General features: G+C 39.1%; 1 protein-coding gene across 4 annotated transcripts in view; it reads left to right on the plus strand.

Moving 5' to 3' along the window:
- Nucleotides 1-12,923, plus strand: part of prmt7 (protein arginine methyltransferase 7) — a 95,132-nt gene that overhangs the window by 40,080 nt on the left and 42,129 nt on the right. For all 4 annotated transcript variants that reach the window (XM_031900119.1, XM_031900120.1, XM_018093070.2 and 1 more), the window contains 2 exon segments: nucleotides 3,787-3,922; nucleotides 12,562-12,645. In XM_031900119.1, the coding sequence (XP_031755979.1) occupies nucleotides 3,787-3,922; nucleotides 12,562-12,645 (220 nt within the window).

Here is a 12,923-nt window from a genome sequence, read left to right on the forward strand (position 1 = left end):
ACTTTGGTTTTTTTTTGTTTGTTTTTTTTCATTTTACCACTTTGTTTTTAGTTTCTTTTATCTAAAAACTGTTTATTTTGACAGCATGGCTATTGGATCAGATATTCTGACCACTAATTACACTGTCATGTGACTTATTTTGTTGTTTCACTGATTTGCACAATTTTTGTGGTTTTATCACATTTTATCCCTGTATAAGTGTTCCTAATCTGTTTTTAGCATAGCTTTGCCAGGTGTAACTTTGGTGTACAAAAATAACTTTGCCTATTTTGAATTCATCAGAATGTGTACTTTCCAAAAATATATGGTTTTGTGGGGGTCTCTGTATAGTTAGGGGGGATTACTGCACATAATACACTGACAGGGGGCTCTGTGTGCAAAAGCTGAGTTGGCAGGCGAGAAATCCTTATGCGCTATTTTGGGGTCAGTACATACTGCAGATTTTGGTATATCTATGCATATAGGGCATCAAACTGTTCAGTAGACCTCTGGTGTTCCTATTTGGGGTGACTTGCCTTTGTACGCAAGAAATTGTGTGAGATAAATGCGGCAAATTTCAACATTTTTAGGCGATTTTCTGAAATGTCATAAAAACCAATAAATTTAGGAAAGCTCTGCAGATTGGTACTTTGGTGTAGAAAGGACTCTTTACATCAGAGTCCAAAAATATATGGTTTTGTGGGGGTCACTGTATAGTTAGGGGAAGTTTCAGCACATAATACACTGACAGGGGGCTCTGTGTGCAAAAGCTGAATTGGCAGGCGAGAAATCCTTATGCACTATTTTCATTTTGGGTTCAGTACATACCGTAGACTTTGGTATATCTATGCATATTGGGCATCAAACTGTTCAGTAGACCATAGGTGTTCCTATTTGGGGTGATTTGTCTTTATCTGATCTTTATCAAGAAATTGTGAGAGATAAATGCGGCAAATTGCAACATTTTTATGCGATTTTCGAAATGTCATATAAATCTGCAAACTTAGGAAAGCTTTACAGCTTGGTACTTTGAAGCAAGAAGAAATGTTTACCCATTATAGATTCGGGGTGACCAAAATGGCTGGCAGTAAAAGGGTTAAAACATTACATGTAATAACAACTGCTAGGCAGTAAGAAGCTGTGTGGCAGCAAATACATACATACACGGACCTTCCTTAAGACTATAAGCATAAGTATTGTCCTTCCAATATATAACCATGGAAGTGTACGCACCAGAACCAGTAAAAATAAAAAACAAACAGTACTTAACCCTTTTACTGCCAGCTGTTTTGGTCAAAGCGGAACTTGTATTGCCAGACAGTTTTTGAACATTTTGCACTGTTTCACTTTAGGGGCCTTTCCTCGGGGGGACTTTTAGTTTACCCAGGAAAACAATATATTGTTTTTTTCAGAACAACCTAAGCTTTCAAAATATGATAGAATTTTTGTGTAATTCCAATTCTGTAACAAGATATAGGCTTCTAAATGTCTAAAAATGCAAAAAAAAATCAAATTTTCCATAATATAAACACACATACTAGAAACAAAAATTATTTTATGCACGAATATACAACTGATTTGGAAAGTCCCATGTCTCCTGAACGTGCCAATACCAAATATATATAGTTTTATGGAGATTTGTCACTTGTATAGGTCAAAAACTCCCAGCAGTACACTACCAAATTTCCAAAGCACTGCTCCAGAAAGCTGCATACTTTAGATTTCAAGGACAAAAATTCCACTAACAGAAGGTTTATCCCAGAAAATTTTACATTTTTGGAAAGAACAGATTCTGGGGAATACAGAATAAGCACAACTGTCTGTCTACTCCAAACTATCAAGTCACAATGCTTTCCTAAAGTTATTTGTTTTTATCAAAATTTGTGATTTTTTTAAAAAAATTGCTTCAAAGCTTCCAGTCTATAGTATCTTATCTCCTACAGGTCATAAAGTAACCAAATAAAACACCCTAAATATGAACGCCAAGGGTCCACTGAACAGTTTGATGCCCAATATGTATAGGTTTACTTAAGTATGTGGCATGTAGGAGCCCCAATGTGAACATACCCCCATATGATCTATCATTTCTGTCATTTCAGCTCCTGCAAAATCAACACATTTACATCATTATATGTGGGATAAGCTAGTAAAAAGTACGCTCACCCCAGAAAGTCATATATTTTTGGAAAGTACACATTCCCCCGAATCTATAATGGGTAAACATTTCTTTTTGCTCCAAAGTACCAAGCTGTAAAGCTTTCCTAAGTTTGCAGATTTATATGACATTTCGAAAATCGCATAAAAATGTTGCAATTTGCCGCATTTATCTCTCACAATTTCTTGATAAAGATCAGATAAAGGCAAATCACCCCAAATAGGAACACCTATGGTCTACTGAACAGTTTGATGCCCAATATGCATAGATATACCCAAGTCTGTGGTATGTACTGACCCCAAAATGAAAATAGCGCATATGGATTTCTCGCCTGCCAACTCAGCTTTTGCACACAGAGCCCCCTGTCAGTGTATTATGTGCAGTAACCCCCCCTAAATATACAGAGACCCCCACAAAACCATATATTTTTGGAAAGTACACATTCTGACAAATCCAACAAGGGTAAAGAGTCCTTTCTACACCAAAGTACCAATCTGCAAAGCTTTCCTAAAGTTATTGGTTTTTATGACATTTCAGAAAATCACCTAAAAATGTTCCAATTTGCCGCATTTATCTCACACAATTTCTTGCGTACAAAGGCAAATCACCCCAAATAGGAACACCTAAACTGAACAGTTTGATGCCCAATATGCATAGATATACTCAAGTCTGTGGTATGTACTGACCCCAAAATGAAAATAGCGCATATGGATTTCTCGCCTGCCAACTCAGCTTTTGCACACAGAGCCCCCTGTCAGTGTATTATGTACCGAAACTTGCCCTAACTATACAGAGACCCCCACAAAACCATATATTTTTCTGATGAATTCAAAATAGGCAAAGTTATTTTTGTACACCAAAGTTACACCTGGCAAAGCTACGCTAAAAACAGATTAGGAACACTTATACAGGGATAAAATGCGATAAAACCACAAAAATTGTGCAAATCAGTGAAACAACAAAATAAGTCACATGACAGTGTAATTAGTGGTCAGAATATCTGATCCAATAGTCACGCTGTCAAAATAAACAGTTTTTAGGTAAAAGAAACTAAAAACAAATGGTAAAATAAAACAAAAAAACAAAACAAAAAAAAAACCAAAGTGTTTGTGTATACATGTGTGTATATGAGTGTATAAAAGTGTGGAAAAAAAAACCTGCTAAAATGTGTGCTGTAAGTGTGTGTAAATGTATGCAAGTGTGTATAAATGTGTGAAAGTGTGTAAATGCAAAAAAAAAACCAAACACCTTACCTGTCTGATCGCCGCCTCCTCCAGTGGGCCGGTGCTAAGGTGGGAAGTAGGAGGCAGGAAGCAGCCGGCGCGATGCGATCGCGTCTGCTGCTTCCTAGAGGGTCCTGCAACACGATTGCTTGCAGGACCCTCATGACAGCCCCCCTGGCACGTTGCCCAGGGGGGCTGTCATCGATAGAAGCTCTCTGCAGCGGCGGCACATGCCGCCGCTGCAGAGAGCAGCCTTTAAATGCCAACAACATATGGGACACGTCGTTGGCATTAAAGCCCTTTTACTGCCACGACGTATTCCATACGTCGTTGGCAGTAAAAGAGTTAAAGGAAAGCATTCCCTTTTCATCTTATTCCACATCCAGAAATCAGTATATGGTAAATGTTACTTCCATTTATGTATTTCAGCACACAGCAGAACATTCTAATGTGCAGAGAGCGTCCTGCATGTCATTGTGGAGCACATATCACTTGGAATCGAGCACGTTTTGGAGAACTGAATGACCGTAATAGAACTAAGCTGTACTTAGAAGCCCTGAAAAAGGTATATGCCTTTCATATTAACATAACCTAGTAACATAGGTTGAAAAGACGTACTGTACGTCCATTAAGTTCACCCGTTTACCCTCTTATGCCTATATAACCTTCCTAACTAGTTAACTAGCTAGTTGATCCAGAGGAAGGCCCTTCTGAAGCCTCTTTGGCACAGAAAGGGAAAAAATTCTTCCTGACTCCAAGACTGCAATTGGACCTGTCCCTGGATCAACTTGTACTTTGAACTATCTTCCATAACCCTGTATGTACTGACTTGCTAAAAAGCCATTTATCTCCTTCTTGAAGCTAACTAATGTATCAGTCAGTATTACTGACTCTTGGTGAGAATCCACAACTACTACTTCTGACAGCAAAAAAAAAACACCTTAGTCCAAGCAGAGAATGTACTGACAGCCACCCTGATCCCGTTGCCAGTTTCCTATCAATGTGCAAATGACTTTACTTAGACCAACAGACCTTAGTTTAAAAAACAGACGTTTGTGGGATACGATATTAAATGCTTTGGCAAAATCCAAAAAGATTACATCTACTGCAACGCCACTGTCCAGATTCTTGCTAACCTTATCATAAGCAATCCAATTTGACCTGCCCTTCCTAAGGCCGTGCTTTTTACTGCTCATAATACCATTGTCAAGAAAATAATTTTGAATGTGATCCCTTAAGAGACCTTCAAATAACGTGCTCACCATATGTATCTAAACAGTTGTTAGAAAGTAGGCTAAATCCTAATGTTTCGGCTACAATAAGCAAATTCCTTAAAAGCAGTGGTTGGTGGAAAAACACTTGGTTGACAAGTCATGGTACGTCAGGATTGTCCTGGAGTTCTGAAATGATTATCTAGAATTTGGGTATACTGGTTTACCCATCAGTAATATAGGTTTGCTTTGACAGTAAACTATTAATTATTTTGGTTCTGCATTACTCACTATTTGGTTACATATAATGGTATAGAAATTGATATTAATGTAGTAAGATTGGTCACTGCTATCAGTAGCTAGTTTTTAACCTTCTGGGACATACACCCTGTGAATGGGGTTATAATGGGCACAACATTCATGTTATGTGTGAGCAATCATTAACGTTTTTATGTGTGTCTTTTTGTATCCTAAGCTCAAGAGTTTTATTTATCCGCAGATTATTGCTATGTGTGATGTATTTCACAGTTTTTAATCTAAATATTTCTAGTTTTGGGGATTTTTTTAAACAATTGCAGTGTTTGGTTTTGGGGTGTGCGTTTGAATAGTTGAACTTGCGTCTCATGCACCATTCTTAACTTTTATTAAAAGCATAGGAACAAGCCAATACATTTTTGTTTTCAAATAAATCACCTGTTAAATTCATAAGTCCTGCGGAAGTGATATTCTCAGTTATTGTTTTGGCAGCACACTGAACAGATCCTACATTAAAGGAAAACTGTACCCCCAGAATGAATACTTAACCAGTAGATAGTTCATATTATGTTAAAGGACAATGAAAGGTTAATATAAATTAAAAGTAAGTCTAAAGGCATTCTTTTTAAGTACTTACTGCATATCTAAATTCCCAGATCCCTGCTTGCTTCTCTGAGATATGGTGCTGGCAGCCTACAGCAGTGTGACATCACTGAAATCTCTCTCTCCTTCCTGTAGGCTGCCAGCGGCAGCATTCCTATTCTCTGAGCATGTGTGTAACTTGATCCTGTCTCCTGTTCTGAGCTACACATGCCCACCAGCCAATCAAAAGCGGATCTGGCAGAGGGGGGGGAGGGAATGAAACACGTGCAGTATGAAGCAAGGAGGGAAAGGAAGGGAGAATACCTTTTTAGAGATGGCTGCCTGTTCTAGAAAATGTGAAGTAAGTGTGACTGAGTAAATATTTGATTAGGTGCGCCAACTTTCTATTTAGGAGTACACAATAGCAGATACAGTTATACAGTTATCCAGAATGCTCGGGGCCTGGGGCTTTCCGTATAAGGGATCTTTCCGTAATTTGGATCTCCATACCATAAGTCTACTAAAAAAAAAAATGTCAACATCATTTAAGCCCAATAGGATTGTTTTGCCTCCAACAAGGATTAATTATATCTTAGTTGGGATCAAGTACAAGGTAATGTTTTATTACAGAGAAAAAGGAAATCATTTTTAAAAATTAGACTTAAGTTCTTATAATGGAGTCTATGGGAGATGGCCTTTCCGTTATTCAAAACCTTCTGGATAACGGGTTTCCAGATAACTGATCCCATACCTGTACTACTAAAAAAATATATATATACAGTCATGGCCAAAATTGTTGGCACCCTAGAAATTTTTCAAGAAAATCAAGTATTTCTCACAGAAAAGTATTGCAGTAACACATGTTTTGCTATACACATGTTTATACCCTTTGTGTGTATTGGAACAGAACAAAAAAGGGAGGATAAAAAGCAAATTGGACATAATGTCACACAAAACTCCAAAAATGGGCTGGACAAAATTATTGGCACCCTTTCAAAATTGTGGATAAATAAGATTGTTTCAAACATGAGATGCTCCTTTAAACTCACCTGGGGCAAGTAACAGGTGTGGGCAATATAAAAATCACACCTAAAAGCAGCTAAAAAGCATAGAAGTTCATTTAGTCTTTGCATTATGTGTCTGTGTGTGCCACATTAATGGATGGATAACATGAAAGAGTGGAGCATGGATAACAGAAAGAGTAGATGAGAATTGTCTGAGGACTTGAGAACCAAAATTGTGGAAAAATATCAACAATCTCAAGGTTACAAGTCCATCTCCAGAGATCTAGATTTGCCTTTGTCCACAGTGCGCAACATTATCAAGAAGTTTTCAACACATGGCACTGTAGCTAATCTTCCTGGTCGTGGACGGAAGAGAAAAAATTGAAAGGTTGCAAACGCAGGATAGTCCGGATGGTGGATAAGCAGCCCCAAACAAGTTCCAAAGAAATTCAAGCTGTCCTGCAGGTTTAGGGAGCATCAGTGTCAGCGCAAACTATCGACATTTAAATGAAATGAAACGCTATGGCAGGAGACCCACGAGGACCCCACTGCTGACACAGAGACATAAAAAAAAGCAAGACTACAATTTTCCAAAATGTACTTGAGTAAGCCACAATCCTTCTGGGAAAACATCTTGTGGACAGATGAGACCAAGATAGAGCTTTTTGGTAAAGCACATCATTCTACTGTTTACTGAAAACGGAATGAAGCCTACAAAGAAAAGAACACAGTACCTACAGTGAAATATGGTGGAGGTTCAATGATGTTTTGGGGTTGTTTTGCTGCCTCTGGCACTGGGCGTCTTGAATGTGTGCAAGGCATCATGAAATCTGAGGATTACCAAAGGATTTTGGGTTGCACTGTAGAGCCCAGTGTCAGAAAGCTGGGTTTGTGTCCGAGATCTTGGGTCTTCCAGCAGGACAATGACCCCAAACATACGTTAAAAAGCACCCAGAAATGGATGGCAACAAAGCGCTGGAGAGTTATGAAGTGGCCAGAAAAGAGTCCAGATCTAAATCCCATTGAAGATCTGTGGAGAGATCTTAAAATTGCTGTTGGGAAAAGGCGCCCTTCCAATAAGAGGGACCTGGAGCAGTTTGCAAAGGAAGAGTGGTCCAAAAATTCCGGTGAGAGGTGTAAGAAGCTTAATGATGGTTATAGGAAGTGACTGATTTCAGTTATTTTTTCCAAAGGGTGTGCAACCAAATATTAAGTTAAGGGTGCCAATAATTTTGTACAGCCCATTTTTGGAGTTTTGTGTGATATTATGTCCAATTTGCTTTTTTTTCCTCCCTTTTTTGTTCTGTTCCAATACACACAAAGGGAATAAACATGTGTATAGCAAAACATGTGTTACTGCAATACATTTCTGTGAGAAATACTTGATTTTCTGGAAAAATTTCTGGGGTGCCAAAAATTTTGGCCATGACTGTATATTTTTATGAAAATTGTTTATTTAGATGAAGCAGGGTTTTACATATGAGCTTGTAACATACATAGTAAGTTAGGTTGAAAAAAGACATCTATCTACCCTAATGCCTATGTATAACCAGCCTAACTGCTAGTTGATCCAGGCAAAGGCAGAAAACCTTGTCTGAAGCCTCTCTAATTTGCATCAGAGGGGGAAAAATTTCTTTCTGACTACAAGATGGTAATTGCCCAGGGTCCCCATGGGAAAAGCCAGACACATAGATTCTACGTGCCTGGCTTTTCCTGCTCTCCCCCCCTTCCTGCCCACTCACCGGATCCTGGACAGAAGACGGCTCCTGGGTCCCTCCTGCATCTGTCCTGCGATCTTCAGCCAGATCTTCACACTTATGCTTACGCTTACACACACACACATACATTTTGGGGGGGAAGGTTTCAGACATTCACAGCACTTGCAGCACTCAAACTTACTTGCACATGCACACACTCTCATTTTGCCTAGTGTTCACACACACACTTATGCAATTTTGTGGTATTTTTTTTTATCGCATTGTTTTATTGCCATTGCGGATATTGTATTCCCTAACCGCACTTCGCAATACCTTTTGTTTATTATTTTGGTGTTTTTATTAAACTTTTTCACCCCTCTCCTGTGTTTTTTGGTGCATTTTTAGGCATTTTAATGCATTTTGTTCCCTTGACTTTGCCTGTAAAACTTATTTGCCCAAGCCAAAATTCTCAAACTGTGATTCAGACTGCAGATATCACTAGGAAAAAAAAAACATTGGTTTTAGTGATTTTTTTGGGGGATTTTAGCAATATTATTGCATTTCACATTGCTCTTTGTTACTTGTCTTTGCACATGGACATTCTGTCTGCTGTATTTCAATTTGGCTTCCTCTGTACACCACATAGTTTGGTAAATTTATGCATATATCAAACTGTAGACCCCTGTGTTCATATTTAGAGTGTTTTATGTTGGTACGTTACGAAATGTGGGGTACATAATGAGGTAAAATGCAAGCTTTGTAACGATTTTCAGAAATGTTATAAAAAAACATTCTTTTTAGCATAGCTTTGTAGTTTGGTAGTTTGCAGTAGAAAGATGTATTTACCCATTTTTGTATTGTTTGAATGTGTATTTTCGGAAAATATGTTTTTTTAGATTCTCCGTACTGGCACATAATACACATACCGGGTGCAATAATTGCACAAGCCGAAGCGCCATATGTGAAAGTTCATATTTTTTTATGGGTCTCTGTATAGTTAGGGGGTCTTACAGCACATAATATGCTGTCAGGGGGCTCTGTATGCAAAAGCTGAGTTGGCAGGCGAGGAATCCATATGCGCTATTTTCATTTCGGGGTCAGTACACACTGCAGACTTTGGTATATCTTCACATATTGGGCATCAAACTGTTCAGCAGACCTCTGGTGTTCCTATTTGGTGTGATTTGCCTTTGTATGCAAGAAATTGTGTGAGGTAAATGTGGCAAATTGCAACATTTTTAGGCAGTTTTCTGAAATGTCATAGAAACCAGAACATTTAGGAAAGCTATGCAGATCGGCACTTTGGTGTAGAAAGGACTCTACCCATGTCGGATTTGTTAGAATGTGTACTTTCCAAAAATATATGGTTTTCGGGAGTCACCCTACATTTCTGCAGCTTCTATCCAACATAAAACTGCTATATGTTTATGAATTAGGTAAAGGTAAGCCATGAAATTAGTGTGCACAAGTTATATTTTGGGGTCTCTAAGTGTCATGTGGTTTATTAAACCTATGTACAGTGGGCATCAAACTGTTCAGTAGACATCTGGGGTTCATATTTAGGGTGTTTTATATGGTTACCTAATGACCTGTAGCAAATAAGATGCTGCATATTGGAAATTTTTAGGTGATTTTTGGAAATGTTATTAAAATTGCCAACTTTAGGAAAGCTTTGCAGCTTGGTACTTTGAAGTAGAAAGACATGGGTACCCATTTTAGATTTGGGGAAATGTCTTCTTTCCAAAAATATATGACTTTCTGGGGTGAGGGTAGTTTTTACTAGCTTTATCCCACATAAAATGATGGAAATGTGTTGATTTTGCAGAAGCTGAAATAACAGAAATGATAGATCATATGGGGGTATGTTCACATTGGGGCCCCCCTGCAGAAGCCTGAAGGTTTTGTGCCAGTATTGACTGGTATTTGGAACTGTTCATAATTCCCTCTAAACTAAGGCCCCAGTTCCAGCTGAAGAAAAACAGCCCCAAAGCATGATGCTGCCACCACCATGCTTCACTGTGGGTATGGTGTTCTTTTGGTGATGTGCAGTATTGTTTTTGCGCCAAACATATTTTTTGGAAAAGTTCAACCTTGGTTTCATCAGACCATAACACCTTTTCCTACATGCTTTTGGGAGACTTCAGATGTGTTTTTGCAAAATGTAGCCTGGCTTGGATGTTTTTCTTCATAAGAAAAGGCTTTCATCTTCCCACTCTACCCCATAGCCCAGACATATGAAGAATACAGGAGATTGTTGTCACATGTACCACACAGCCAGTACTTGCCAGATATTCCTGCAGCTCCTTTAATGTTGCTGTAGGCCTCTTGGCCTCCGACCAGTTTTCTTCTCGTCTTTTCATCAATTTTGGAGGGACGACTAGTTCTTGGTAATGTCACTGTTGTGCCATATCACTTGATGATGACTGTCTTCACTGTCTTCCCTGGTATATCTAATGCCTTGGAAATTCTTTTGTACCCTTCTCCTGACTGATATATTTTAACAATGATATCCCTCTGATGCGTTGGAAGCTTTCTGCGGTCCATGGCTTTTGCTGTGGGATGCGACTAAAAAAATTGTCAGGAAAGACCAACTAGAGCAGCTGAACTTTATTTGGGGTTAATCAGAGGCACTTTAAATGATGGCAGGTGTATGCTGACTCCTATTTAACATGATTTTGAATGTGATTGCTTAATTCTGAACACAGCTACATCCCCATTTAGAAGAGGGAGTGCACACTTATGCAACCACATTATTTTAGTTTTTTTGGTTTTCTTCCCTCCACCTAAACAATTTCAGTTTGTTTTTCAATTGAGTGGTACAGTTTATAGGTCACATTAAAGGTGGAAAAAGTTCTGAAATGATTTATCTTTGTCTCATTTTTGTACAGCACAGGAATCTGACATTTTACCAGGGGTGTGTAGACTTTTTATATCCACTGTAAGCTGGTAAAGGGTATGGAATGTCTCCGTTATGAAGAAAGACTGGCCCAGTTGGGTCTGTTTACACTGGAGAAGAGGCGCTTAAGAGGTGACATGATAACTATATATAAATAAATAAGGGGATCATATAATAACCTCTCTAATACTTTATTAACCAGTAGGTCCTTCCAATTGACACAAGGGCACCCACTCCGTTTAGAAGAAGCGAGGTTCCGTTTAAATATTCGGAAAATATTTTTTACTGTGAGAGCTGTGAAGTTGTGGAATTCCCTCCCCGAATCAGTTGTACTGGCTGATACATTATATAGCTTTAAGAAGGGGCTGAATGGCTTTTTAGCAAGTGAGGGAATACAGGGTTATGGGAGATCGCTGTAGTACAAGTTGATCCAGGGACTGGTCCGATTGCCATCTTGGAGTCAGGAGGAATTGTTTCCCCTCCGCAGCTTCAGATGGAGTTTTTTTTGCCTTCCTCTGGATCAACTAGCAGTAAGGCAGGTTATATATTATATATATTATGTTTGAACGTGATGGACGTACGTCATTTTTCAACCTAGCTTTGTTATCAATCCTATAACTATAGCCTGTCTTCTCTTCCTAGCACTACTCCCGCACCTGTATTAGAGTAGCTTGCTCCCAGGGTCTTCTGAGAGTCAGCCTGCTCCCACATTCCAGTTCAGAGCTGTCTTCCCCAGCATCTTCACCTAAAATGGCAAATCTGTTGGTTTACCCTTCTGTCCCCTACCTCCCCTCTTGACTGTTACAAACTTCTCCTTCATTAACCTCCACTGTCCCTTCTCCACCCCCACTACACTGGCCCCTGCCATTGGTTGCTCAGTAAGCCTTCTGTCCTCCCCCAAGTTTCCAGCTGCCCTCAGTGCAGTCCGTTTCCCACTGAAATCTGCACTTCAGATTCCAAGAGGAAAACCCACCTGTGTCTCTCAAAAGTAGGTGCTGCATGGAACTGCTGCTCCAGGGTCACTTGCATGTGACTAGATACACACCGAGTAACACTCGCAATCCCACTAAAACTCATATTGCCTCTGGGTACTTACAGTCTCCAGTGTGCAATTCCTCGTATACTGCCTTTTTAGTTTTAAACGCCTTTTTATTTTAACGCCTGCCAAACACTTAATTCACATGCAACACTCGCTTAGCAGCTCCCACACTCGTTATGCAGTCTGTAACTTATTTATGCAGTATATTTGTAAAGAGACTTACATTGTTTGGGGGTATCGTTTTTTTAAGGGTTATAGTGCCTTGGGAAGAGCTGTCTTCCACCATTAAATCTGGACTACTGCAGGTAACAAATCTCCCTAAAATGCTTTCCCACCGGCAATAAAGTGCATTGGTGCTTTGTTTTCTGAAGATAGTCGAAGTTGCAGGTGGGAAGGCATTTTGAGGTGACTTGTTGCGCGTGGTAGCACAGATTTAACCACGAGTGACAAATCTCCCTGTGTGCCATGACCCTATGTTTTAGTTGTTTATCTCAAGTGATTTTGTTGTTTTCTTTTGTAGGTTGCGACTCCTAGCAGTACGTGTTTGTTTGTGAGTGATGGAAGTTTGCTTCCAGTCCTGGCGCACTCTCTTGGTGCAAGACAGGTAAGTTAAACAGGAAGAAATATAGTTTTCTGTTCAGGTCTCAGGGAATTCTCATCTTCTGAGTACTTTTCATTTGTTATTCATCGCAGCTACTTTCCTCTGTCTTCTCCAATAGCTTGACAATTTCCTATTGCTAATACATTTTTTTTTTTAAAACTGACAATTTTTATTAGTTTTATTATCCATGTTGCGTTACATTGTTAGCAAGTTATTCATTACAATATTCTGCATTACTACAGTCATTATTGATTGGTAGCATGAGTGGCAGGAGATTATTG

This window comes from Xenopus tropicalis, chromosome 4 (genome assembly GCF_000004195.4).
Source record: "Xenopus tropicalis strain Nigerian chromosome 4, UCB_Xtro_10.0, whole genome shotgun sequence".
NCBI lineage: Eukaryota > Metazoa > Chordata > Amphibia > Anura > Pipidae > Xenopus > Xenopus tropicalis.